The sequence below is a fragment of the Dermacentor variabilis genome, chromosome 9 (genome assembly GCF_050947875.1).
Source record: "Dermacentor variabilis isolate Ectoservices chromosome 9, ASM5094787v1, whole genome shotgun sequence".
Taxonomy (NCBI): Eukaryota; Metazoa; Arthropoda; class Arachnida; order Ixodida; family Ixodidae; genus Dermacentor; species Dermacentor variabilis.
This window is the reverse complement of record NC_134576.1, coordinates 133507455-133535204: the sequence shown is the minus strand read 5'-3', so window position 1 is coordinate 133535204 and position 27750 is coordinate 133507455. Positions and strand designations below refer to the sequence as shown.

The 27750-nt window shown below is 42.8% G+C and overlaps 1 protein-coding gene and 1 long non-coding RNA gene across 4 annotated transcripts in view; both read left to right on the top strand.

The window, feature by feature from the left end:
• Window positions 1-25174, top strand: part of Aps (diphosphoinositol polyphosphate phosphohydrolase 1 Aps) — an 85453-nt gene extending 60279 nt beyond the window's left edge. The window contains exons 2-5 of one of the 2 annotated variants that reach the window (XM_075669529.1): window positions 11353-11508; window positions 14747-14815; window positions 18365-18449; window positions 21333-25174. In XM_075669529.1, the coding sequence (XP_075525644.1) occupies window positions 11353-11508; window positions 14747-14815; window positions 18365-18449; window positions 21333-21445 (423 nt within the window). In that variant the 3' untranslated portion in view covers window positions 21446-25174. The remainder of the gene's footprint in view (window positions 1-11352; window positions 11509-14746; window positions 14816-18364; window positions 18450-21332) is intronic. The other variant, XM_075669530.1, reaches the window with a different exon arrangement.
• On the top strand, window positions 2516-7844 carry LOC142557573 (uncharacterized). Of its 2 annotated transcripts, none has more exons than XR_012822784.1 (3): window positions 2516-2888; window positions 3647-3760; window positions 6128-7844. It is a non-coding gene; the product is annotated as an uncharacterized LOC142557573 (long non-coding RNA). The 2 variants fall into 2 exon arrangements; XR_012822785.1 differs by having other exon boundaries at window positions 3647-3773.
• Window positions 25175-27750: the final 2576 nt, after the last annotated feature.

The following is a 27750-nucleotide window of genomic DNA, read 5'->3' as shown; positions in this document are numbered from 1 at the left end:
ATGTGCCAAATTCTACAGAAAAAATGTTTATAGAACCTTTTCAGAACTTCCAATGCGGCCTGTCTATAGAATGGCTCTACATCCACCATAATAATTCTATAGAGGTCGTGTTGACATCTTATGCACCAAATTCTATAGAAAAATTTATAGAACGTTTTCGGAATTTCTAATGCGGCCTGTCTCTAGACTGGCTCTCCATTCCCGTTCTAAAAATGTGCCATCATATGGCATATGTACTGAGTTCTATAAAGGAGCGTTTATAGGACATTAAAGAAGCTAAAGTGCGGCCTGTCTAAGAACGGCTCTATATTTTCACTCTATAAACAGTACCCAGTATCCAGTGCATCGCCGGATTATGGGTCCAGTGCCGCGCGCTGGATGCATGAGGCGCTGGGCAAGCGCGGCGTACTGGGAAGCGCTGGTTACTGGTGCGAAAAACAGTTCTAGCGCGTTAAATACGCGGTGCCTAGACACCGTATGTATTTTTTGAACAGAGAAAGCAACAGAGAGCGTTTTAGTGCAATGAAAAACGAAAAAAAGAACATGTAAAAACAGAAGTGTTTCTTGTGTTTCTTGCACTTCTTGTGCTGGCACTGTAGACATGAAAAAATTGTTTATTTAAAAGCACCGATGCGAAATCTGAAATATAAAGTAATTTATCCTTGTTAGACTCCTTGATTCTTGAGGTTAGACGCGCCGATAGCGTGCAGACGGACTCGGCGGATACGCTATGCCTAAGCTTCGGTGGGGACTGATCTCGGCGCGGGTAGCTGGCGAAAGCTAAGATGTGTGTATTTGAGCCTCAGAACTCTTTTTAGTACAATAGGGAAAGTGGAAGCGCACGAATCGCCTCAGCCTTGTTATCGGTGCGATAATATCAAGCAGCGGTAGGCTTCGAACTCGGGGTCTGTTCGAGCGCGTCTGAACGACTTCTGGATTTCATGTCCACTCCACAACACTGCGACAATGGCGATAACTCCCTATCATATGTTACGTGCGAACTACTAAAAAAGCGGCGTCCTCTGCGTTTGCATGGTTTCGTTCAAGAATTCAGCTATCCGCCTTGTCAAAAGGCAAAATGCAAAAAACGAAAGTGATTTTCATTGTCACATGTGCAGGAATAAACAAGGCAGCTCACGCACCTTTATTCCATGCTGCGACACGAAATAGTTCTATGACCCTAAGATATAGCGTTATTTAGGACAAGGGACTAGTATGAAGTGATCAAATTGTATAAAGCATTTAATATTCAGCAGCGCTCGTCCTTGCGTACTGGAGCCAGCGCGGCACAAACACAACCAGCGCAGTTTCCAATGCGACCGTCTCTTCCAGTGTGACCCAGCATTGCCCAGCTCTTATCCAGCGTTCTCACTGGTCTCGAGTGAGTCCCAGCGAGGGCCAGCGTACCCAGTGCGATCCAGTGCTTAAAAAAAAAAAAATAAATAACAACGCGCTGATTTCACACTGGAAGGCACTGGAAGACGCTGGTTCTTGCAATCGGCATTTCCGAGGTTTTTTACTATGAAGTAAGAGCATCGTTAAAAAGACACTCATTGACGAAGGCAAACATCACACTAATCTAAATTAGGAAAACCAAAGAAATATAACGGAAGCGCGCATTGTGGTTTATATCGCATATGCAGGTAAATCACAAAGATGTATACCAAGAAACACTAAGCAAAAGTGCGCCTTAGCAATCGCGTCATATCTATTTGCTGGCATGCAGTGACTGCAGCACTTGGGGCGGAAACACATCGAACGCCGCCGCACATTTCTGGCACACACCACTCAAATGCGACAAATGCACGCTGCAGAAAGGATTTTTTTTTTTCAAGGAATCTTGAAAAGTCACGGACCACATGAGCGCGATCCGCGCATGATAAGCACATCGCCACGAAAGCAAGATAGGGAGCACATAAGCGTAACCTGTGCCTCACAGGTAAAATTAAAAATCATCGTATATAAATTATGTTGCTGTGCGACGGACACAAGCGCACGGAAACATCACACACTGCACATGTGTACCTCCGAGGTTGTGTGGACAATTTCTGGGCTACATTTAAACGACAGCAGGAAGTTACTTCAATGAGAAACGAAGTGAGGGCGCATGTAGTGCAGGTAACGGCTGCGCATAAAGTCAGTTAGGGTTTTGAGGCCAGTGACCGAGGTTGAAATCGTTAAAATCAGACCCCAGCAATACCTTACGCAGGGTAAATTGTCCGGATCTTGAAGGCCATGCTTTTTGCTGACTACATGTGGCATAAACGATTCAAAAGCAAGAATACTGCATGTAATTTATTTCTGCCCTAAACTATAGCACACAATATGAGCATGTCAATGTTTCTTCTTGTCTAGCAACATATGTATGTAGTTCGGCCCAAAACGGCGCAAAACCTGCTGTAGTGGGTATTATTGTAGGAATCACGGAGGCCACAACAGCCGCACTATTATACAGACGGCGCTGGCAGCGCCGGTATTTTCGTATTCAACGCGACAGGTAGAATACGAAGATACGGCGTGTTGTAATTTCTCCGTCTTCAACGGTTGTTGTGCGAGCTGCATCGATGTGTTTGTTTGATCGTGTGTTATTAGGTTTGCTGTAATGAAATGAGACGTAGTTCGCGAGCACGAAAGTGCCAGAAGATGGCTTGAGTCTCGCTGTAAGCACGCCGTATGCGTGGCGCGCCAGCTAAATGTGGACCAACGATTTTCATGCCGTGGAGTGCGTTCCCTTTGTCTCCGCTGGTTGTCGTGGAAAGCTTGGTGGACGGCGCAAAGAAGTAATGCGTATTATTAGCGTGCCTCAGCTCGTCCACTACCCAGCGGATCGCAGACGCATCACTGGAAACTTGGAGAGCGCCTTTCGACCTCGCCGTACTGTTGAAACGGTAAGCAATCGTGCTCGCCAACTACACGTGCGTTCATCCGTGTTGTGTGTGCTTCCCGTGTGAGTATAGAGTGCCTTGCGAACGTAGCAAGTGGAACACCCACGTCAACAGTGAACCCTGTGCTGATACTTGCTACGCGCTGGTTGTAAAAATTGTGTACGCAACTCTATTGCCACAGTGCGGAATTGATAATCCTGATAAGCGTTTGCTTCCGCTGAGAAAAGTTTCGGAAATCGTGTTCACCTTGTGCAGCTGTGCGTGAGCTCCCGCCTGTCTGCTAAAGTTGCATAGTAACGACCCGTCTACCTCTTCATCGATTCTTTCTTCAATGACGTTTCCTCACTTATAAATGCTTCGACGTTGTGCACAATCTCTGCTTACGAGGTTTTTGGCTAACGAACAGTTCTAGGGAAAAAATGTAAGCCAATCACAGCTTGCTACTAGTACAGCTTTATTTCCAAGACAAGATGTGTTGACATAACTGACTTAACTAAACATGACAGGGGAACGTTGCCTATACTAAGTAATGGAAAAAACATTAAGATTAGATTGTAATCTGCTGCTGCGGCGCGTCCAAAACTTTATTTGATGTAGAGGTCCCTATTGTCATGACATTCGATAATTTCAAGCATTTGCTCTCTTTCCACATTAGGGCAGACATTGTTTTCATGACCCTTTTAGGTGCTGATTGCATGTTTTCATTATATCACAGCTTTATTGTGCCACTGTTATAAGCTAACATAGACCTCATTTTGTAGTGGCGAGGCCGTGACCCACAACATAAACTACAAGATCGAGGAGCCCCCAGAAATGCAGACCCTGTGGATATATGGCTGCAGCAGCATGGCATGTGATCTGGATGGTCATGTCAGGTGTGTATGAAATGTATGTGTTCCAAAAAGGGGGCTTGGTGTCATTCATGGTGAATTTTGTCAACACATTCCATACTGCAGCTTACTAAAGAGACTAAATATTTATGCAACCTTATTGAACTTGCTACCTATTTGTGTGCATATCCATTATGCCCACATTATTGTGTTCTGTATAAAACTATACCTAACCTTTCCTGATGTTTAGTATTTCTTTTGCGTAAGTTGCTTACCTGCAAGTTAAATATAATTTTTGCTTTGCACTTAGCGTATTTATGACTTTATTGTGGTTTTATTCTTTGAAAACTATTTCCTATGCTGTACCCCTTATTTGCATAATTTTTTTTCTGTTTGTGCTACAATCTCGTGCAGTTTTCTGTGCATGTAGGAATTCGAAGTGTAGTGGACTAAATATGTCACAGGTCTAAGCACGTAGTGTGCACACCTTTGTTTATCATTGATATCTTTACAGTTACTTCTCCGTTCCCTTAGTAACAGCCACTGCGAAATACACATTTGGTGAGCTTTAATTTCTTGAAAATTACTATGATGGTCAGTATTTACTATGCTGCATTTACTTCAGTAGTACATAGGCACAGACTGATATGGATACCTTGTGACCTACACAGGATGCCTTTTTTGTTTGTTGCATTAAAAATGGCGGCTCACCCACATGTCTTACTATATATGTGGTATGCCTCATCGATTTCACTTGTCAATTTTTACAGTGGAGGAAAACAGATAAACGATTGTAATCCAACATGAAGCCCCGTTGTGGAATGTACGGCCAAGTTGGATGACCATACTGGTCTTTTGAATGAAATATGGTGGTCTCTTATACGATACCGGCCAGTTTGCCCGATGTACACTTGACCACATGTGAAAGGGATACAGTACGCTGCCTGTGACACACACGCCAATTTTGGTGGTATCTTTCACCGAGTAAGCGTCCCTTGCCTGCTTGCCTTTCTCAATTCTCTTGCACACTGCTGTGCATATAGGCACCCCGACAAGAAAGGCTTGCTTAGATACCACTAAATTTGTCTTGTGTCTGTCAGAGGTAGTGTAGTCTATTCTTGTGATCATGTGTATATTTGGTCAAATGTACATGCAGCAGATTGGCCGGTGCCTCAACACGTGCCTAAGACAGCACCATAATTCACTCCCCGGATCAGTATGTTCGTCCCACTTGACCATGCACCGATGGGACTGGGGCTGCACGCCAGATTTAGACTGTTCATCTGTTTTGTTCAGCTGCGGCAACCAATTGACCAACAAATTCGCTGAGGAATACCACATAAAAAGACTGGGTCACAATCTGTTTACTGAATTGTCTGCAACCTTCGTAGGAACAAATTTGTTTGTTGCAACTAGTTTTAGGCACGTTATTTCTTGTTAAATTTTCTGCTTGACCTACAGAGCAGTTATGCAATCAATTTTCAAAGAGACATGATTAGTATAATTTTTGTTTTCTGTTTTTCACATGCCATGTTGCAAGAAGGACCCTTTTTAATTAAAACTGAATTAACTTTTCAATTGCAATTGGGAAGTCTTATCATTGCGTTTAGGATACATATCAGTGTACATACCTGTACTAGATTAGAAACTAATTGTTTCAATAACTCAAAAAGCACGAATATACTGTGTCCATTGTATCTGACAGTGACACTGCGACTGTGTTCCAAATACCACTAATTGGCAGTTATCCATCATAATTTGCGAAAACAACTTAAAACATTATTGTTCCCCATACAATGGATACTTACATGCATCATCATGATTGCTCAAGCTCCATGTGAGAAATTTATTATTGGCATATTAAGCATAGTACATACCAACTATGGCTAACAGCGGATGGAATATTAATTTTGTCTACCGCTCAGCAATAGAAGCCAGTAGGTCATTCCCTTCTTTTCAAAAAATTTGTTTCCTATGCACAGTGTGACGTCTGTATAGGACTCTTAGCTCATGGGTGTTCCTGCTTGCTTATCTTATAAATGGGGAATGTGTTGTCATTGCAAGATGAGATTAATGTGTGACTAGGCTGTTGTCGTTTGGAGATGCTTTTTGTCATCAGCAATGATATTCTACTGCCAGGCACATTGGCCCAGTGCTGATGTCACAGTATCTTGGGAAAGTAAAGATATTGTCAAAAATGATTCTCAAAAGAACTGCCGCTGTTTGGCAGAGTGGTGGGGAGGTGGGGTGTTCTGCCACTTTCCTGTTATAATTTTTTTCTCAAATACTGAAATGAAACTTAGCATAATGCTACAACTATACAGATATTTGTGGCGTGTTTGTGCCTGCTAATACATTATGGCTGAATGTTCATTACACCTTTTGAAAATTAATTTCAATTGTATTTTCCAGGCTCCAGCGTCGCCGTTACTAGACGGACCAAATGAGGCCAAAAACTAGCCTTTCCTCGCTCCTTTCCTGGGAAGTGAAATAGCAGGTGATCATGTAAGAATGAACTTGCAACATGTGAGCAGTAGCCAAAGCTCCATACAGGTCATGCTGGTGGTGGAATGATAAGACAAACCGCAATATTTATTTGTTTACTTATTCACTTAATATTTATTTATTCATATCTCGTGAATACTGTGCAGTTTTTCAGCAAGGAATCAGATAAAATAAAGAAATATCATTGCATCAAAGTAAACATGTTATTTGAAAAAGCATAATTCACGTAGCACAGTACCATGATAAAACATTTTCAGACAACTAGTCTGCTTTTGATACGAATTCATGAAAGCTGCAAATTTTGAAGAAACAGAGCAGTAAGGTTAACAAATCTTACTCGTAACTAAAAAATGAGATCACATTTCTGTTGGACCTAATACCATAATTTAATCTGGCAAATTAGAGATACCATATGCTGCTCTAATATACAATCACTAATTTATGAGTAGATGTGCGAAACTCTCAAACATTGCAACAATTTCATGTAAGCTGTAAATTCATATATAAAGTTTGTTGACTTTAGACATAGCAGATGGAGTCTGCAGAACTGTGATATCTCTTTCTGGCACAGAGACGGGGATTAGTAAGCTTCGTGGTGTTATTTTTCTTAAACCTGCCAAATAGTTCTTCCTGCAACAAGTTGAATTCTTAAATGCCACAAACTTCAAATTAGTGCTGTGGTTGTCTCAAAAGTATTTCTGTATTTTGGATGTATTTGAGTAGGAAAATTTACAGAATTAACGAACTTGTGCTAGTTGTTCTTTATCTTTTTACCGTTGCAAACTCAGTCCTTTTCCTTCAAGTTTTGCTATTTTCAGCAAATTTTAATAAATATTGATGGTTTTAGTGTAAAACTATGATTTAAACATTTTTAAATGTATCAAACCTCATCAAATTTGATTCCATAGTTGCCGAGAAAAACTATTTTACTGTTTATGTGCATTACATAGGAGCTCCTGAGCTAAATCTTTTTTAGTCATTGCGTGTGTCGGTCTGGTTTGTATTTCTCACCCTAATTAGAATATTGGCTCTGATCTCAAAATTGTTTCCTTTACAACGAAATACAAGCTTTTAAACTTTGTACGATATATGCTGTACTGCTCTATGAAAACCACTGTTTGCCACATTTTTGCAGGGCCTGCTAGTGCTAATTTTACACATAAACATAGACTAATATGCTGTGTGGTTTCGGTATATGGTGCACTTATCTGTGAAAGCCATTATTTGCCACATTTTCGCAGCGACTGCCAGTGTTATTTTTGCACTTAAACAAACTAAAATGCTGTGCCGTTTCGTCAGGCTGACACAACATTGCAGTGCACATTCATATCAGTCTATTTTCAGGCTTTAGTATCCAACCGTTCAATGTGCACTGCTGGAACAGGCACTCCTGTTGCAGTTTTAATGGTATGGTTTCTTGTCCTAGTTAAGCCTGTTATTGCCAGGTGTCAACTGTAATCAAGTCTGCCACTGATTCTTTTACCTCATGTTTCGCGTGTTTGCACCACCAGCTTGACCTGAGAAGTATGTTGGCAGCTACAGTTTGTGTGTTGCAAGTTCTAGTCTGAAGCGTGTATGTCACATATATGAAGTCTGAAGTGCAATAAACATTTCAAGCTGAATACTTTGTGGTTGTAGCACCAATTATTTTGCCACTGCATTTACTGTAGTCCTTATTGCCTACAGTAGAACTTTGGTAAATTGCAAGTACTTTACACATATCGGCCTAGCTTTTATAGGCATTCGCTTGTAGGTACTCGAAAGCAACTGCATAGAAATATTCTATAGAATTTTGTCTTTAGCGTCTCTAAAGCAACTCGATAGAAATATTCTATAGAAATTTGCCTTTAGCATCTCTAAAGCAACTCGATAGAAATATTCTATAGAAATTCGCCTTTAGCATCTCTAAAAAAACTCGATAGAAATATTCTATAGAAATTTGTCTTTAGCATCTCTAAAGAAACTCGATAGAAATATTCTATAGAAATTTGTCTTTAGCATCTCTAAAGAAACTCGATAGAAATATTCTATAGAAATTTGTCTTTAGCATCTTTAAAGCAACTCGATAGAAATGTTCTATAGAAATGCGTCTTTAGAGTTCCTATAAGAATGCGGTGGCCAAATAACTTTTGAAACTCTATAGGAAAATTCTATAGGCAATCAAAATAAACACAATAGAGTTCTATAGAGAACATTCAAAAGACTTTCTAAAAAAACACATTAAAAATTTTTGTAAGGGTTTAGTCCTGAACCTTCCATGACGGCTCGTTTTCATGAGGAGGCGAAGGTCAAAGTGGTTTAACAGTAGCACTTCATTCATACAGTCTATACAATTCTGCATTGTCACTTTTGTGAGAAAGCAGTGAGCTAGCTGGGGGGCCTTCTCATGCCAGCCAGGAGCTGTAAGTACACGCAGACGTCCGCATAGTATCTATCGGCTGTTGTAGCGCAATGAGCACCACACCCTCACGGTAACAGTGAATTTTTTTTTTCTGTCGTAAAAGCATAATTTACTCATGTATAGCTTCTTCGGCGTTTCTTTCCAAGTTCACCGTGTGAATATTCGTGTGTTCTGCGCGCCTGTTATTTCGGCGTCGGTGAATAGCGTGAGATCACGTGCGCCAATCAATGCGTGAAGGAGAGCCCGCGCCACACCTCCGCGTCCTGTGACGATGAGCAACACGAGCGATAAGGAAGGCGCCGTGTGACGCTTACGTGCCACGCCGGATAAGGTGTCGGTCTCTCGGGTAGATAACCGTGCTGCGACGCGGCGGAGCGTGGCGATAAACATCGCATTAACGCCGTGGGAGCTTTCGCGCCAATGGTGTCGAAAGCTTGGGCAGACCATAAAAACAAAAACAAGAAACGTTGCACTCCTTTCGGAGCGATTTCGTCATGCAAATAGTCATCACTGTTGTGTGCATAAAACGGCCGCATGTTACTGTGGGAGAAATGGGCCCGCAGTAAGCCAGGAAAGACGGTATAGAACGAAGTAGTGGTGGCGGCGCCGTCCAGAAGTTCCCGCGACAACGCGCTCTGACGCGTCATCGGTATCGAGGGCGTCTGCTCGGGTCTAATTGTAGTTGTTTATCGGTAAAGATGCACTTCTAGCTTCGTGACGTCTCAGTGACTGTGTATGTGCACTTGAGAGCTGCCGAGAGCACGCTCGAAGTGGCCATGGCGTTCTGCGGCCGAACACGAGGTTGCGGGTTCGTATCCCGGCAGTGGCATGCAGAAGCGTTCATGCAGCCCGCCTCGCGTGCACGTTAAAGAACGGACTGCATCGTCTCTCACATAGCCCGCCGCTTGTGCAGCGAGACGTTAAACCGTGTAGTTCCGTAGTTTGATTATCTTTATTCCCGAAATTTCGTGTTCATGCCAGCGGTGCCGCTGTGTGTGCGAAACGGTCGAAAGGAAGACCCGCCGCCTCGCAGACGGCGCGCGCGGTGATTCCACAATCCGAACCGCGGCGGAAATAAAAAAAAAGAATCGACTCGCGCGAATGCCCGCGTATGTGCTCCCGTCCCTCGCGAGAGTGCCGCTACCTGCTGGTATGCAGCGTACGGTTGCGGCTCCTCGATCGTCGGGGCTGCGCAGCACGCGTAAACTTATCTGCATACACTCGCGCGCGCGCGCCTTCGTCGAGACGACCGCAGCAGAAGTCGCGCGTGTACCTTTTCCCGTCGCGCCGTCGCGCCGCGGCCATCGATTGGCGCGACGCCTCGTTCGTTTTATCATTTTCTCTTCCGGCTCGAGCGATTAGCGGCGATTCCGCCGAGAAACACAGTGTATCGCCCGCCGGCCAGCTGCGCGCAGCCGGTGGGCGGAGTGTTATTGCCGTGTCGCGGCCGGAGCAGCGTTGCCGGCCTGACGACGACGCGCGCGTTTTCCTGAGCCGCACGGCCGAGGTCGCGGCTATAAAGGGATCCGCGAATACCCCCCGTTGTTTGTTTGTTTGTTTGTTTGTTTCACTGCTAAAGAGGCGGTCCCTCTTGATAGAAAGCACTGCCTCGTGGCTGGTGGCCTTGCTGCGTCGCGGCTTTCGACCAGAAACGAGGATCGGCGGCATTCCATGGATTCGGCTCTGCCGGCTCGTGGCAGCGGTGCCATCTCTGCTACGAGCGCTTCTGCTCGGGCAGTGTTTTGGCGAAATCCAGTTGTGAATTAAATCATAATCGTGATTCCATCCGAGGGTGTTCACACGTCGGTTCGTTCAACATCATCGCTACTGAGCAGAAATGAAATTGTCTTCAAGCGGTGGTCAAGCTTGCGACTTTTTGTTGCGACCGTAGTTGCAAGCATTGAAATGTTGCGCAGTGCACTGAAAAGGCAGATGTGATTAGATGCAGCACTTTGCACATGCTTTGACCATGCATTTTGTAAGAAGGGTTGTAGGCAAGATTTCAGTGTATTGCCATATTTTCTTTCATTCTTGCCATTGGCCCTGCCTAATCGAGGAAATTTATGGGTATGCCCTGGGTAAAAGAGATGGGTATGAGTAAAAAGAGATGCTGGATAGTGTCACCAAGCTGATGGATGGATGGGTGGACAGATTTTAAAGGCATTCCCTTGGAAAAGGGGTGATGGCACATGCCACCAGTCTTGTTACGTTCACCTCCCTGCTGCATTTATTATCGGCTTAAGATCCATGGTTCCTGTAACAAACCGTTGAACCTGAAAGAAATTTATTACTTTAAAATCTAACATGTGTTGATTCTCTGTGTTCACTGCCTTCATACTACCAATACTCCAGCAATCTTTTACTATTCTCCATTGCTTATTCATTCACCTTTGCTCTATTATCCTTAAAGCCCGATGCTTCAGATCAGGGTAACTGCGTCTTCACTTACCTCTGGATGGCCACATTCTCCCGCTATAGAGAATGTTCACAGGATTCCTTGCAAGCTTTTCTCATTGCTTGCAATGTAACAATTAAGGCAGGTTTCGCCTGCTTTCGCCGTGATGACCTGACCTAAACATTCTCTGTGTGCAGATAGATGAAAGGTATTCCAACATGTGTGAAATCTAGAGTACAAATCGTTGTTGCAAGTAGCTTCAGGGCTACAGTGTTAAACTCTGTCTGTGAGGAGGAATAATTCATGTAGTCTCATTCTCTTCTACCTTCCCTGCAGATCCTGCTTGTTTCGAGCAGCAGCGCGCCCGACCGGTGGATTGTGCCAGGCGGCGGCCTGGAACCGAATGAGGAGCCCAGCACGGCGGCGATGCGTGAAGTCATGGAGGAGGGAGGTGTGCGTGGTCGGCTCGGACGATGTCTTGGCACTTTCGAGGTTTGCCTGCTCTACTCATTAGCTGACAAGCTGCTTGCCATTTGTCTTGCCACACTAATGCTTCTTCCCATACTTCGCACATTATACACCTCAATTTATTCGCGGCAAAATCTTATGCACTGCTGTTCTAAGGCCAACAATGTTGGCATGACTCTAATACCGTGTTAGCAGGTGTTTACTGCAAGAAAATTTTGAGGTGAAGGCAAAAGGAAAATGGTCACATGAGCTTTGTGGTATCCCAGATTTGTCTACCATTGTGGTGGTAGTAGAAAAGCCTTTGTGCATCGATTTTCTTCTTGTTCTGACTCAAAATGCTTATTCTCTTTTTCTGCTAGGTATCGCTTCACATGCGATAAAGCCATCCAATAAAGCCATAATTCAACATTTCCATGTTAACACCAGTGTCTATTTTCTAAAGCCCATCAGAAATATTCTTAATGTGCAAATAAGATTCATGTGCATGCATGAACACTCAGCAGTCGTTCTGGTGCTGTCTGGCCGTGCCTTTCTTTTGCATTGTAAGAGAGCCCCACATCACGATCATTATCACTACCATCACTGACAATCTCATATGCGCATCGTTGCTCCTGAAGTGTCTGTATGCTTGCAAAAGAAACACATAGTAGAGTAATAGCATGAGATGCGAACAAACAAAGACACCAAGGAAAACACAGGGAAATCACTTGTACTTACTAATTGAATGTTTAAAAATGATAAATTAATGGCAATGAAAGTGGTTGAAAAAACAACTTGCCGCAGGTGGGAAACGATCCCACGTCTTCGCATTAAGCGTGCGATGCTTTAACCACTTGAGCTACCGCAGCACAGTTTCCCCATCCACTTTCTTGGGTATTTATGTGCAACTACTAGAACTAACCTTGGGAATGTTAGCCAGTGCCACCAGTCTCAAACCTTGGCGGCGGATGTGGAACATCCTTTCTGCCGCAGGCGTCACGAGTACGTAGGATTGTTCCCCGCCTGCAACAAGTTGTTTTTGCATCCACTTTCATTGCCATTAAGTTATCATTTTCTTTAATTCAATTGGTAAGTACAAGTAATTTTCCGTATGTTTCCCTTGGTGTCTTTGTTTGTTGACTTCTCATGATATGATTAATAAAAATCGGAGCCCTCGGTTAACTGCCTTTCTTCACGTAGTAGAGTAACATACTCGTATGGCGTGCCAAGTTGGTGACCTTGCATCATGTCCTGTTAGGTAGAGTGTCTGGTCTCACTTGCATCGTGTGCTTTACAGCTATCTGTGCATGGAACCCCATAAATCTTCTCGAGCTTGATTAACAAGCCTGGCCAGCCTCTGGCTAATATGAAAAAAAGAAAAGCAGAACGATACTGACACAAGTGAGGCAAACGTTGAACTGAGACAACAAATTCTCTGCTATGAATGTGGCCTTGGAAATGTGAGTCAAATACCAATGCCACAGTCACAGCAAAAGATTTGTGCACTTGCTCTAAAGTTTATTGAACTTGCGTTGTTATTACTTTTTTTCTATCAATTCCTTTTGTTTTCTTTGTCACTTCTAGTGTGAAAGATCTGCTGCCTTTGGATAGCTTCCTTCGATATTTGCGTCATCAGAAATGAAAACACAGAATGGAAACAAAACTAGCTAGCAAACAAAAGAACATGGCAACTATCATGCCAGGCGTTTGTCTGGTTGAGAAAAAGGAAAAGAAAGCATGGTGCACTACCTTGTCATTTTGATTGCCTTGTGGCAATGAGCATGTGTATGTTTCGTGTTATGTAAGGGTAGTGAGGGATATGAAAGCCTTGGAAGGCGATCTAGGGCAGCTTTGGATTAGTTGACAAATTCAGACAGAAAATGCTGCTGACGCATTCTTACAGGAAGAGATTCGTGAGGTAGTATATCTTTTGTTTCCACATTTCTTATACCTTCCCAGACACCCAATTTACATTCAATGTCCCTCACTTGCTGTGCCCCTCACTTTGTCAGTGGTGACCCAGTGTCCCTTTAAATTGAAAAAGATTGCTATTTATCCGAGTGATGTGGCTCATTTTGAGAAAATTCATGGATAACTTCATAATGCGTGCAATATGAACAAACAAATTATCGACCGAACCATCTGAAATATTCTTGCAGCGAGAAGAACGTGAGATAATAGTACTAGTATTTTCTCTTTATGATGTTTCGTGCTTTCCACAAGCACAGTCTTGCCAACCAGCTTTCCTATAAGCACTAGCTGGTTGGTAATTCGTTATGCACATTGCTATACAGTACAGCTCAAGGACAGTGTAAGAATGGACAGGCGACAAAAAAGTTCTTTTTGATACTTTGCCAATGCTTTCCTGATGACCACTAATTTTGCAAAAGGAAACTTCGAGTGACCCAAGTGATGCAGCTCATTTTGCATGAATTCACACAGAACTCTAAATACATGGAAAATTGTACTGTTTTTTTTTTTTTTACCTTGCATCTGCTGGTGCTTATATTTCTTTTGTCCTTGACACTGACCTTGGTGCGTGCAGTATTGAATTTAAAGGGGCCCTGACTCGCTTTTCCATGAAACCTCGACAACACACTGGTATGAGTAAATTGCTTCTCAAGAAATATATGTACTCGAAAAAAAATTTTAAGAATGATCTAATATGAACTGAGATATAATGAGTGCAGTTTTTACCTCACCATTCCTTTCAGCTGGGTTGTTGCCAAAGTCAACACCCTGCCTATCGCTCCTTCCTTCTTTCTGCAGTGTGGTAATAGTAACCCTTCGATGTTGGCATCTAGCAAAGGTGCCCGAGAACAATGAAGGCGCGATGACGGGACAGGTGGGACGTGATAACGGTTCCCGATTCTCTGTTTCTTATAAGAGCTGAAGGGATCTGCATGTACACACAAGCAGCTTGTGAGTAATTGCAATAATGAATGCACATTAACAAACTCCTAATGGCTAACGTCTATGGTCCATGGCACCTACATATTGTGCAAAGTGGAACAAGAGCAGTAGCTTTGAAAGCCTCAGTAGAGAGACCATGTGACCTATTCGAAATTGTAAGTTTTCTGCTACATGCGGCAAAATAATATTTGGCTTGCTTCATGGCAGCATTGTTTCCAGATCGGGAATGTTTCCTCGCAGTGTTTTAAAAAGTGTTTCAGTGCCCTTTGAATTGCTGCTGCTCACAACACGAAACTTTCACTGACCATTTTCGCATTGCCAGGCGCAAGCAGCATGAAAAAATGCAGGTGTTTGTTTTTGTTTTGCACAGGCATGCGAGCAGAAGGTGTTGCTGACAGGCAGTACCTTCGGCACGAAGTCCCCAGATGCGATGCAACTAGTGAGTGGACCTGCATAGATGCATGGCCGGAGCAGATTCCAAGCCTTGCATTCAGAGCTTTCTTGGCTTTGCAATGGGAAAATGGTCTCTCATGGCCAGAACTCGCAAAAAGCATAAAACGCAGGAGCAAAGATTGCGAGAATGTTCTAAAGATTCTCTCTCTCTCTCTCTTGTTTTGTCTCTGGTCTACTGCTCTGTTCCTTTGTCACTGTGCAGTCCCATTCTCTTAAGTGTGTCACTGTGCGTTAAAGGTTGGGAGGCAGTCTTTGCGGTTAGGAATAGGTGCCGCCTATGTAATTGGGGGAATGGGAATGGCAAAGCTGCTGGTTTGAGAAGTTAGGCCTAGGAAACGTGGATCACAAGAGGAATAAAAACGTGTTGTCCTTTTCATCTTTCAACAGAGTGCTAACTGGTCGTTTGGTACAGACTTGGATGAAGAAACAGAGCTTTAGAGCAAAACGGGAGAACACGACACACACAAGCACCGACTAGCATGCTTATAGATAATGTTGTATTACATAATGTTTCCACATACATAAGAGCTATTTATGTGCAGGCATTGCCAAGTGCAAGAGAGCAGGCGACATTTACAAGTGACACTCAAGACATAAATCTTTTTGGGCAAATATACGGAAGCCTTACTGGCACAGGGTTGCAAATGGTAGATAGCAAATGCTTGAGAAAGCCCACACATTATTCATTGTTAATATCTATTCAAGATGATGCATTACTGATGCAGCTTGGCAAATGGAAAGAACAAAGAACAGTGTTGTACAGTGCCAGGCTTCTCTCAAAGGACAATGTGATACCATGTTGTAGGCCAAGTGGAGGGAAGTCTCAATGCATATTATGTTTTTTTCTATGAGCCAGTCCTGCTAGCCGTGAAACATTGTAAATATGTTTGCATAGGATCGACATTTAAGTGTACCATAGGGCGACACTGTGAGAACTGCGGCAGTCTATAGCTTTTACCGATATCAGCACAGCCACTACGTTGGCACCTCAGAGAGCTGTGCCTTAATGCGTCTACTGTTCATTCTTTGCCTGCATTGTAAGAATTGTGGATGCTTCTCCAACGTTACATCTATGACGTATCTGCTGTTCAAGTGGGGGGCTGGGAGGGGCATGCTGAGTCTGGCTGAATTTTCTGTTTGTCCTGCTGCAAATGACAGATTTCAATACCACTAAGGCAAATGCGAGTACTATTTCTTTGTGTTTCTGGCACATTCAGCATGCCTATCAGTGTCTGCATGCTACTTGTCAATGCTGATGTAAGCATCTCCGCACGTGCTGTCTGCCTGTCATTATGATATCGAGGATCTGGTGCTCACGGAATGCCTTTGTCGCCGCTGCATGCAAAAATGGTTCAAGTGCTTTTGAGAGCTATCTTGCATTCAGTATCTATAACATTGTTGTCATATCAGCACATCCTCATACTTGCACTGTGTGGTGAAATGTCCCATTTCAAATGCACGCGTATGCATGTGTTGTTCCGTCACCGACGTGACTGATTGTGCTTGCAATGCTTTAGAGGACAACTGCAACAAAATTGTGGACTGCGTAAAGAGCCTAGCTTCAGATGTTGAGCAGCCTCCGTGCAGAATTTTACATTTAAAACAAAATCGTATGCATCATGAAAAGTTAACAGAAATAAACATCTTTGATGTGGAAATTGAAGAAAGAGAAACCACCATTAACACTTGCCAGAAGTGATGCAGAACCCAGAACAACGAAAACCAGCACAGCTCCTTGGGATGGCCTTCGAGACTGGAGGGTGCACCCACAGCATGCTAATTATTTCAGAGGCCAAGGTCTGAAATTTGTGTCATATTCGCTGGTCATGAGGTGCACATGCCATCTGCTTATGTTCTGTCTAAAGGCTGTTACTAAGAAAATTAGGCGATTGTCAGCCCTGCAGCTTTGCCAAGATTGCTTCCAGTAGTATATGCTACTCACATATAACTAAAAAAGAATGGAATGTTGAGCTAGTTGGTCTTCTGACATGCGAACCATCTTGAAATAGCGCGCAACAGGATGGCACAACAGAAAGGAAGACGAACAACTGACTGAGTTGTTCTGACTCAGTCTGTTCTAACTAACAACTGAGTTTAGCGAAGCCAGATCCACAGTCATGTATATATTTGTTAGTTTGCGCCTGCGTTAGTCTTCCTGTCTGTTGAGCCGTCTTGTTGCACGCTATTTCAAGAGGGTTCACATGTAACTAATTTAGTCAAAGTGAATTTGCATAATCAGTTGACCTGTAGTATGCACTGAAGAAGAGTAAAAGGGTCACAGGAATACAGAGACTTTTAAGTGATCAACATTGAACAAACAATGGATGCCTTAGCTTGATGAAGAGCCCTGTTGAAATGTAGGCTGCTGGCTGAGGCTTTCCTTGCTTGGCCACCGTTTCATTTTCACTTTCACATTTATTGATTACTATCAGAGCAGATAGTCTGAGTAATATGCAGCATATAGTCACCGTGTATACAGTAATATACATATCTCAACACTTAATAAGCACAGGTTTCATGAAGCCAATGGCTGCTGCAGCACAGCAGTGTTATTTAGTTTACAAAGTGACCTTACCCATGCCACACTTGCGAGGTAGATGCCACTGAGTGTCTGGGAACTTAAGTATTTTTAATGCCATGACATCTGAAGTTGGTGCTACGTGTGCGCTTTTAAGGACATTAACTAAATGTTGGGATGGTGATAGCTGCAGCCAATTCAACAAATTTGTCTTACATTATGAATATCACCAAAAATATATCTATTTACACTCAAAAAGATGAAAAAATAAATTTTCTTACCTAACTTCTCGTTAAAATTTTCCACCGAAATTCCTTTTCTTTCTTTCTTTTTTCCTTCTTCCTCCTTAGGTTGTTTTTTTTTTCTTTTTTCCATCATTTAGTAACACAGTTGGCATTTTTGTTAGCCTGGTTTGTCCAGATTCTTAAACTGCCAGACAGTCACACTTTGTGGCACATTGAATTTGCGGCAAGGTGCATAGATAATGAAAAGTTCCCTGTCTTTTCATTTTTTTGGACAGACCAGCCAAGCAAGGATGTCAAGTTTTGTAGTCAGTGATGGGGACAAAAAGAATGACATAATGGTGCTAATTTCAAGAAAATGTTAAAAGAGCAGCAATAAGCACAGATTATCCCCCCCCCCCTTAGAAATTGTTGGAATAAAACTGCAATTCACTGTGCCCTGTTTCTGTAACAAGCCTATCTTGTTATTGGCATGACTTTCTTACTGCCAAAATCTTCCGTATACTCTTCGAGTTATGATAGCACATCTTTTCTGTAGTATATGGCGGGAAAACAAAAGGTTAGCATAGAGATACAGATGCAAGGAGAGGGAAACGTTTCTCTCTGCTTGTCTGTGTCTGCGCACCTAACTTTTTTCCATCATGAACTACCAACTAGCTGACCTTTCTGTCATTCTTGCAGTGTATATTGTCTGGTGGGCAACCAGTGGATAAACTTTCCTTCCGTGATGAATGTTACATGACCTGACTTTTGTTTTTATATTGCCTACTTTCAGAACTCGGAGAGGAAACACCGCACGATGGTATTTATTTTGGAAGTCACAGAAGAGCTTGAGGAATGGGAGGACTCCAAGAACATAGGTGAAGAATTAGTGATTGCATCTAATGAACCTTTGCAATACAAATGGGTGAAATGGTTGTGCTACTGCTAAATGTGTGATGAAATTCAAGCATTCGGTTAGTGGGCCTAACTGTTGAAAGGAAATACATTTTCAGGCTTGCATTACCCAGTAATGAATTTAACTCATTGCTACCAGACATACAATAACTGAAATACACTCCTTCCAGAAAGCTTTACTGACATATTTAGGCACCGTGCACTAGCAATCTAAAGTATTCTAAAACTGTGTGAGCAATTGTATTTTTCTTTATCTTGTGCTTTCTTGACCAACCACTTGTACTCGGCTTTTCATGCTTTTTTAGCTTTATTTATGCCACATCTGTTCTTCTGATCATTCAGTTGACTGTTTACACTTGCATTCATCGTATGAACTGACATATCCATGTAATTTATTTTGTATTTCTTGTATCATGATAACATTGTTATTGTCGAATTCATGTTATAGCCATTTCACCCTCATCTCCCCTGGCCCAGTGTAACACTATACTATCCTTAGCGTACCTAAAAAAATAACTAAAATTAAAGACCTCTGAAAAGCAGCTGTAGCTCTCCTCAAGTCGTGCTAGTGAAAATTCACGTTCCCGTTTATATTGTGATAAAAGGCCTTGGCAAGAGTCATGAGTCCTGAAGGACGTAGTGGCCAAATGCTGCATCAGCGAGTCTACTAATTCCTATTCTGGTCAGGGAGTGTCTTTGTTGAAGCTTAGTGGGCTATCCTAACTTCGTTGCACCTGCAATAGCATAGCCCCACTGGCTCTCTGCATTCTTTTCCTTTTTTTGCAGCTGTCATGTGGTCATGTGGTACTCCAAGCATAGTTGACATATGGAGAAAAAAAAATGGGGCTGGGCAGGTCATGTAATGCATCAGGCAGATAACAGGTGGACCGTTAGAGTTAGAATGGGTGCAAGGGTAGGAAAATGCAGACTAGGATGGCAGAAAATTAGGTGGGGTGATGAAAGTAGGAAATTAACAGGCTTAAGTTGCAATCAGCTAGTAAAACACAGGGGTAATTAGAGGTTGCTGGGAGAGTCCTTCATCCTGCAATGGACATAAATATAGGATGATGATGATGTAAAAGCCATGCAGAAAAAAGAAAACAGTGGTTTATGTGCACACTATGTTATATGAATGGCATCAAGTTCAATGGAATGCAACTCAGTTTAGCAAGTAACGGTTATTAAGATAAAAATACAAGATGTTTTACTGCTTGGAGCTGCTCTTTCTGCATTGAGGGATGCTGTTGTGGGCTTAGATGTAGATAATGGGTATGGGAGTAATGGACACAACTAAGTAATTCTGGCTCCCTTTTTGACTTTGTGATAGCGAGGTTTTTCTGTTTATTTGGGTACAGAGATTACAAGGCACATTTAACAGACCAAAGGTGGCAGATAACCTGCAGCTTTTCACAACATGCCATTGACATGGTGTCGCTGTGTGTAGCCCTGGGATGCAAAGTTCAGTTACCTATTAGCAGTAAGCACTGAACTGTTTGTAAAATATCTCTAGTGAAAATCCTTCTTAGTTTCCCCAGGTAAAGAAATTTAACCATACCTACTGGCACAGCTTACAAAAGCTGTGTGCCTTTAATGTCATAGTTGCCACATAGAGTAGACAGGATGACCACAGCACCTTGTAGTTGTGCTGTCCACTCTGTACCAAATGTTATCTGGTGCCACTCCCAGGCCAGGCTTTCACCAGTATCGTTTTTGCAGCTCCGGTGTAAGCTTGTCAGCTTTCTGCTCGTTATCACGCAGTCAATGCTTTCACTGAAACTAAGGTTGAAATAATGTAATGATTCTATTTCAATCCTATTTCTCGTTGCACTTCATCACTGGTCTGGGCAGTCCTCTGCCTGCTTCCATCACCAGTACTAGCCAGTAGTGAATGGCAAATGGTTAGAAATGATTAGAATTGTGTGCAAAAGGAATCCTTGCATTACACTGCTGGCAATGGAAGCCCACTGTTGGCACCTTAGCGAGAAAGTCACTAAATTTAGCAAGTATTAGTCGCAATAACAACTTTACATTTTGTGAGTCTTACAACTTCTTTAGTGATGTAAACAGCCAGTAAATAGCGCTGCTAAGATTCCTCGAGGCACTTTGGCTAAATTCAATGCTTCGCCAGCACTTTAGCCCAAGGGGGATATGTATTTATTTCTACTTATGAAGACATACTGAAAAGCTTATTAGTGAGCAATCTGAGTGAATGAAAGCTGATTTTGTAGCCAAAGCATGATCTTCAGAGCTGATACCGTTCTAGGAAAACGGGGTCGTTTTCCCTTTTCACACTTCAGCCATTGACTTGCCATTTCAGGATGCATTTTGAAGCTGCAGTTTAAAATGTAGGCAATATGGAAGACTTTTAGTAAGAACAGAAAAACTAAATTAGGAGCCAGTCGTCACCACATAGCGACTTTTCGCTAAATGTAGTGTTTTAGATCGCGATCTTACGACTTTCACCACGAAAAATTTAAGAGTCAGGTTAGAACCTGTTTACAGCATGTCATTGCTGTTTTGCACGTAACCTTTGCTTGAAAAGGTTCCATTACAACCTTGGCCGAACCCTTGTCATGAGCGTGATATTGTAAAGGCTCCCATCAAATTGTTGCAAAAGAGTGGTCTGGATTTGTGACTTAGGAAAGTCTTTGCGGTTCAAGTTCATTCAACACCATATTCATCATTATCAACACTTTTCTGTTTCTTTTTACTCCCATTTCCCTTCCCCTATGCTAAATAGCAGGTCACAACTTTGACTCAGACTGACCTCTCAGCTTCTCTATCGTAATAAGTGTCTTTCTCTCTTTCCCCTAACATTGTCTTGCTTTTTGTCTTGGCTGGTGCAGGTCGCAAGCGGAAGTGGTTCCCCATTGACGAAGCATTGCGCGTCCTCTCCATCTCAAAGCCTGTACAGTGCAATTACGTTAAGCTGCTCATGAAGAACGACAAGGTGCCATGACCTTCATGGCTGCCTTAGTGTTGTTGTTCTCTTTGTGTTGTTTTTCTTTTCCACCCTTTTCCCTTTGCCTCATCTCCTCCTTCTTTTCTTGCTCTCTTTTTTCTCTGTCTCTGCCCATCCGACAGTCTTTGTTGTACAAGATAAACCATAAAACAAAAAATACACATATTGATTGCAAATACACATGATTAATGAATCTTCTGTCAGTCCCTTACAGGACTGAGGCCTTTTGCAATGTACGGCCACATGTCACTTGTATTGAACCTGTTTGTGCCACCTTGTGAGTAGATAAACTGAAGTGTGCCTGAAATAACCCGATTACTTAGTGTTTTCTTTTCATGATGTGTTAAAGCATATGTCTGCTGTCAGCTTGTGTTGCTTTTGAAACTGTGAAACACAGAAATTGGGCAAGCCTGCTGTTGTGTCTCCAAATGAATTGTGGACCTTAGGTGCACGCTGCAAAATCTTGCGTGCTCTGAGCTTTTGGCAAGCTACAACAGCTGTACTCGGATCATTCAGTCATAATTCTAGTTTGATATTGGTACTTCTGCTATTTTGTGGCTGTACAGTAGTTAAGTGTTGACTGGCATTGGGAGACAAAAAATAGTTTGTGCAAATCTGGCTAATACTAAAGCCCTAATACTATGGGGTTTGCATAAAATTTTTGTGAAGCCACTAAAGTAAAAAAAATTTGGTAGGTTTCTTTCTCTGCATCAGCACTGTTCCTTACAAACACCACCAAATAAATCTTGTGTTACTATTTCATTAGGCAAAAGCTGATCAGACAAACAAATGCTTAGCCGTTTATTTTAAAGCGCTATGCCATGACCGTAAGTTGAGACTCTCATACGCTTGTTGAAGCGTTTGTCTATGCCTGTCACACACTGCATATGTCCAGCTTCTGTGGAAGAAAGCTTGCAGAATATCATTGTAAGAATTCCACCAATGTGGTCAAGCAATTCAAAATTTGCCTGTTTTATTTGGTTATGTGACAGCAAATTTTTTTTCACTGAAAATGAAAAGCGAATGAAAACCTGTTAAATTGTATTTCACGAGGTATGAATACGAAATCCAGTGCAGCTTGCTAAATTTGAAAGTTGGTCTCGCGGTACTGTAGCACTAGAGTTTCCGAGGCATGGGCTCAGTGAAAAAATGCTGAATTTTCAAAAATTTTGGGCCTGTAGACAGTAGAACAGTACAACACCATGCGTGTCATGCATACAGTCAAGCCCATTTATAAGAAACGCCCATGTCATGTGTTCACCATATCCGAGCATCCGTAATAAATAGGCTGCCAACACAAAAATAAAATGACAGAAGAGACGAAGGTCTACGCCAAAAAGAAGGCGGTAATATAAGATTGTTGCTTCAGTGCAGACCCATTATCACTTTTGAAGACCTTCATCAGCAAATGAGTGGTCATTGTTGAGACCTCCGGAGAAAAGACTCTGTCCTTTAATATGCAAGCAGTTGCGAATGAAGCTCTTGGAGTTGGTAGCAGTGCCTCTTCTTTTCCCTCACTAGGCACACAAGTGTATTTGCAAACATTGCCCAACAACCACGAGGAAGCACTTTGTAGATGATAAAACCGAAGCAAATCATGAAACTGCTATCCTCATGACTGCGAGGTTACGTTGGCTTCATTACCATTGAGCACAGTAAAATGGGGATTCTGTTGTAACATAACAGCACAGCACCATGTGACCCTGATTAGGCTAGTTGGTGATTCATCTCCGTCAATTGAGTGAACAGTGCGAAAGTTGAATAGAGACCTAAGCAAGACAAAACGGGAAGTCGGCACTCGCCTTCGTCCCGTTTACGTCCTTGTCCGCCCTTTTCACTGTTTCACTCACTACTATGCGACGCTGCGACAAGCGAGCGAGATGTGCTTGCCCATTTGCTCTAAGAGAGTTTATTGTCCCCGCATGTTTGTTATCACCTGCAACGGGGTGTGCTGTTGCCTGCCCACGAATTCTAGCAGTCAAGGTGTTTTTATTTGTAATAAACGAGTGTTCACTTAAAGTGGCCTTGCTGCTATCATTAGTGTAAAACATGGACCTGGGCCTCCAAACAAAAACAACCTTTAATTTGGCTCGATTGCACCTACTGAAGAAATCCTCCCCTGGGTGCGGTACGCAGACTGCTTTTGCAGCCTCGTCGTGGAGGGTTCAAGCAATGAAGTGTGCAGATGCATCTGATCACAGTGCGTGCCTTGCGATGCACGTGCGTGCAGAGGGCGTGGTGTGGATTCCCGAACGCTATAACTGGCGTTGCTATAAACGGGCTCGACTGTGCTGGTGCCGACTGCAAATTTGAATTCCCCTATTGCATAACTGGGCAGCGATAATATTCCACTTCCTCACTGATCCCTTGCACCAGGAAGCTTTTGATTGTCGTAGTACGCTCGCGCTTCTGTTCTGTGTAGCCAAACACCCACTGTACAGGCTGTCGGATAAGGCACAGAGAAAAAAAGGAACCTCCTTCTATATATAATGGGCACGAAAAGAAAGGAGAGAAAAGCTTCTGTGCCTGTGAATATTATGCGTGTGTGTGTATGTGTGAAAGTGGAGAGTGTGAGAGCCTGTTGGTGAAACTTGCTACCAGAAAAGTTGTCGTGGGGTGTGTGAAGGTCCGTCATTCGGGGTGCAGTTCTGTGTGGAATGTAAGCGGGAATGTCTCCTAGCAGCAGAAGCCTACATCATTGTGATGCAGATTTGAGTCAAGCAAAGCCAGTATTTATTGCTGCCAATTTGTGACAGCCAATTTCAAGAAACTAGAACAATTCAGCCTCACTAGACTTGCTTATTTTCTTATGGGACAAGCATTTAGAGCCCTCTTCACTTTTTTTTTTTACCACAAACGACAGCCATTCAAACTGGGCAACACGTAATACCTCGTTTTATACATCATAATTGTTTGTTCAGCAGAACAGCAATATTTTACCTCATTTTCTAGAAACACAAGCTCTGTGCGCTACTGGGAATGACCAAAGGCTTTGGCATCAGCTTGATGAAATTGACATTTTTTATGGAAGCTAGTTTTACCTTACGAACGCACTGTTGCATGCTACATTTTCAGGAATTTAAGATTTCTGGTGCACTCTTTGGTCAAACGAAGTAATAGCTCAAAACCAGCTCAGTGTTGAGGTCATTGGGTTTTGACAACATTCAGGAATTTAGGGACGCCCTTGGTAACTAATTTTGCAGAAAGCCTCCTTTTTTTTTGACGTAGCTTTGTCGCATACAGTCTGCTTCGAATATGAGGACTGCTGTTAGGCAAGGCACTTTGCCTTGCGCTCTTCTGCCTGCCGGTTGACAAGTCAACATTGCCACCACAGAGATTGAATGAGCATTGCAGAAATGGTTATTGCGGAGTGAATGCTTCCAAACTGTATGTGCAACATGTCCGTGACATCTTTGTTTTTTTTCTTTTTCTTTTTTTTTCCTGTGTGCATGTGCGTTAGCAGCCCCCTGCTTACATTTTTTGTCAGCCTTGGACATTGCAAACGTTTGCTGCACCAAATGTAGGCACACCCAGAAAGAAACGATGGTCGTTTTTACACGAGATGAGCCGATGTGTGTTGCCTGCTACACTTGTTTTCCTCGAGCCGTGTTCTTTCCCAGCCAAACAAATAAAGAAATAAAACACAGTACGTGCCTGTTGGGCACGGGAGCAAAACGTCTTGGAACACATTTGGGTTGATATCTCATTAAACAGTTGATTCGGTGACTACTGCAGCAATGTTGTTCATTGTCTCTCTCGTCCTTGTCTCTCTCGGAAAACACCGAAGGAGTGGTCATCTAATCATCATTTGGTGAACAAGGCAAACCCATGCCTGGAGCCAACATTTCAGCAAAAGGAGACAGAGAAAATTTTATAAAACACCGGTTGCAGCTGCAATGGTAAGGAAGACAAGGACATCAACACGAAATGCACAGTATGGGTGCTGGATCTCAACTAGCTTTTTTTGCACAAATGATCACACGTGTAAAAGGCACACTCGCATAAAAAAATTTGAGAACATGGCTCTCCTGCAAGAGATGGAACACGACAGAGAACATGCGGCTTTTGTAGATGCTGCATGGGTCAGAGAAAAAAAAGCCTGTATGGCAGTAGTAGTAGATGCAGATGGTCTCACTCGGGATGCTATTACAATCATGACATCGGTGAGTTGGACACGAAGGGATCGAAATCCGCTGGTTTCCTGCGCACATGGGATCTGTCGATCCATCTCGGAAGAATTTAAACGAGATGGCTAGCGCAGCTGCATGAGGACTTACTATCCATGCACTACGCGACCAGGACTTTAATAATATACAGGAGGAGAACGGGGACAAATTGCATATAATGAAATCACGAGGCATTACTACATAAACAGAAGGGAATTCCCAGTGCCACATGCTAAGCTCAATGGAGCTTAAGCGGCGACTCTGAGATTGTTGCAGACAAGAACTTACCAAATCCAAACTTTATTAACAAGCTATATCCTGAGAGAGGTGCCAATCAATTGCGAGAAGTGTAATGGCATCATTACTCTGGATTACATGCTTTGGCAGTGTCCTGTGACTTTCACAGACTGTGGCAAGAAGAGAGACTGGTGGTGATGAGTCCTTCACAGTGGAGTCCTTTCAATCAAGTACAGGCCGTTCAGGAGGCCCACGATATGGCGATAAGGTTAAACCTTGCTGTCCCGACGTGAGAGCCGCCTGCATCAACCTAAGGGTTGATCTTCAGGACACTGGAGTTCATCATACCATACCATACATGTTATATATCGCTCGAATTGCCCATCGTGTGCACGCCATGTAACCTGTTATTCAAGTAATCAAGTGCTTTACTATAAATCCCGATGGAAGGTGCATTAATGCAGTTACAGGCTCCTTTTATCTGAAAAATCTTCCATATCATTCTGCACTTTTCAGCTTCGTATACACCCCGTGCAAGTGTTCTTTTAAATTTTGGCATGCATTAGCATCCTTTGCAATGGTCTGCAAGATGTCCAGACCTGAACATGTGCAAAACGAACCCTCGGCCTGTCAATAAGGTACCCTCCCAGTCTGTCCAGTTCAAAATTTGCTGCAGGAGAGGGCCGTTTTTATAACCGACCCCAAATGTGCGCACAACAATGTGCGTCGTGTGCCTCTTTTTCATGACGCTAGTTTTCTAATGCCAGTAGCCAACTAGCCCAGCTTTCAGCAATAGTCTCGGACAATTCCTCTTGTCGAAACGGCTCCACGCTGACGCTTCCCTTGCATGGCCACCGGAATGCACAGCCTCAAAATGGTTGAGTGTGTGCGGCTCCAAATGCCCAAGACCATTGGGAGCTCTGCAGACCGCTGCTGGAGAAACCCTTTAGTACAGAAGGATCGTCGACTGAGTGTAATAATGAAAAATAAATAAATAATAAGCACCCAACAGGACAGGAACTAAAAGGAGAACAACATTACTGCTTACTCACTAGCTTTTCTTTATTATTATTAAAGGAAATTCGGAATAAATATGTGGTGATATGTAAAGAGAGAAATCCTTTACAGATATATGCCAATCTGACAACTGATATATTGGACTGCAAACCTGTCTAAGCGAGTTCTCGCAACCTTTGGCAGTACTAAAGGTGTATTTGCTGCCTCACTGCCTCGCTCGAACATAGCAGCAGTTGCTGCTGCATTCTCGTGGCTTGTTCTTATTGATGGCTCCCACAAAGGCCGCATTGCAGAAACGCCGTCAGCTTTCATTGTAGCTGATATGACTCGATACAAGAAACAAAAATTGCGGATTACTGGTATTTCAAAAAATGCACTTTTTTTTTTTTTTGAGCGAGATATACACTAGTTAACTTTTACTTCATAGTAAGTGATCATGTTTCAAATGAATTCGAGGCTCCAATGCATTGCATTGCACTTGCATGTGATATCAACCACGCTGCTGAACGAAAACCGTTGTTGAACTCCTTAACAGCTTCGCTGTAACATGTGCAGCATGTTACTCTGGTAGCACCACAGGACTTTGAAAAGCGAACGACAAAAAATGCAGCAATTGAATTGCACATGCCTGCCAACTTTGTTACAAATTTATCGTAGAATATTTGATTTTTCATGCTTGTTTACAATTTTCATATTAAAGCCTACCATTTTATGGCTCTTGATTTGCTTCCAGTTCAGGACAAAAACTATTTCAGAGTACAAGTACAGGAGCCAACCAATTTTCAGAGCTCCAGTTTGTGGACCTGCTTGATATCATTTGTGCCCACCTACAGCATTGCGTACACCCCATAGAAACGGTACAACAGCAACAAAATTTTTTTC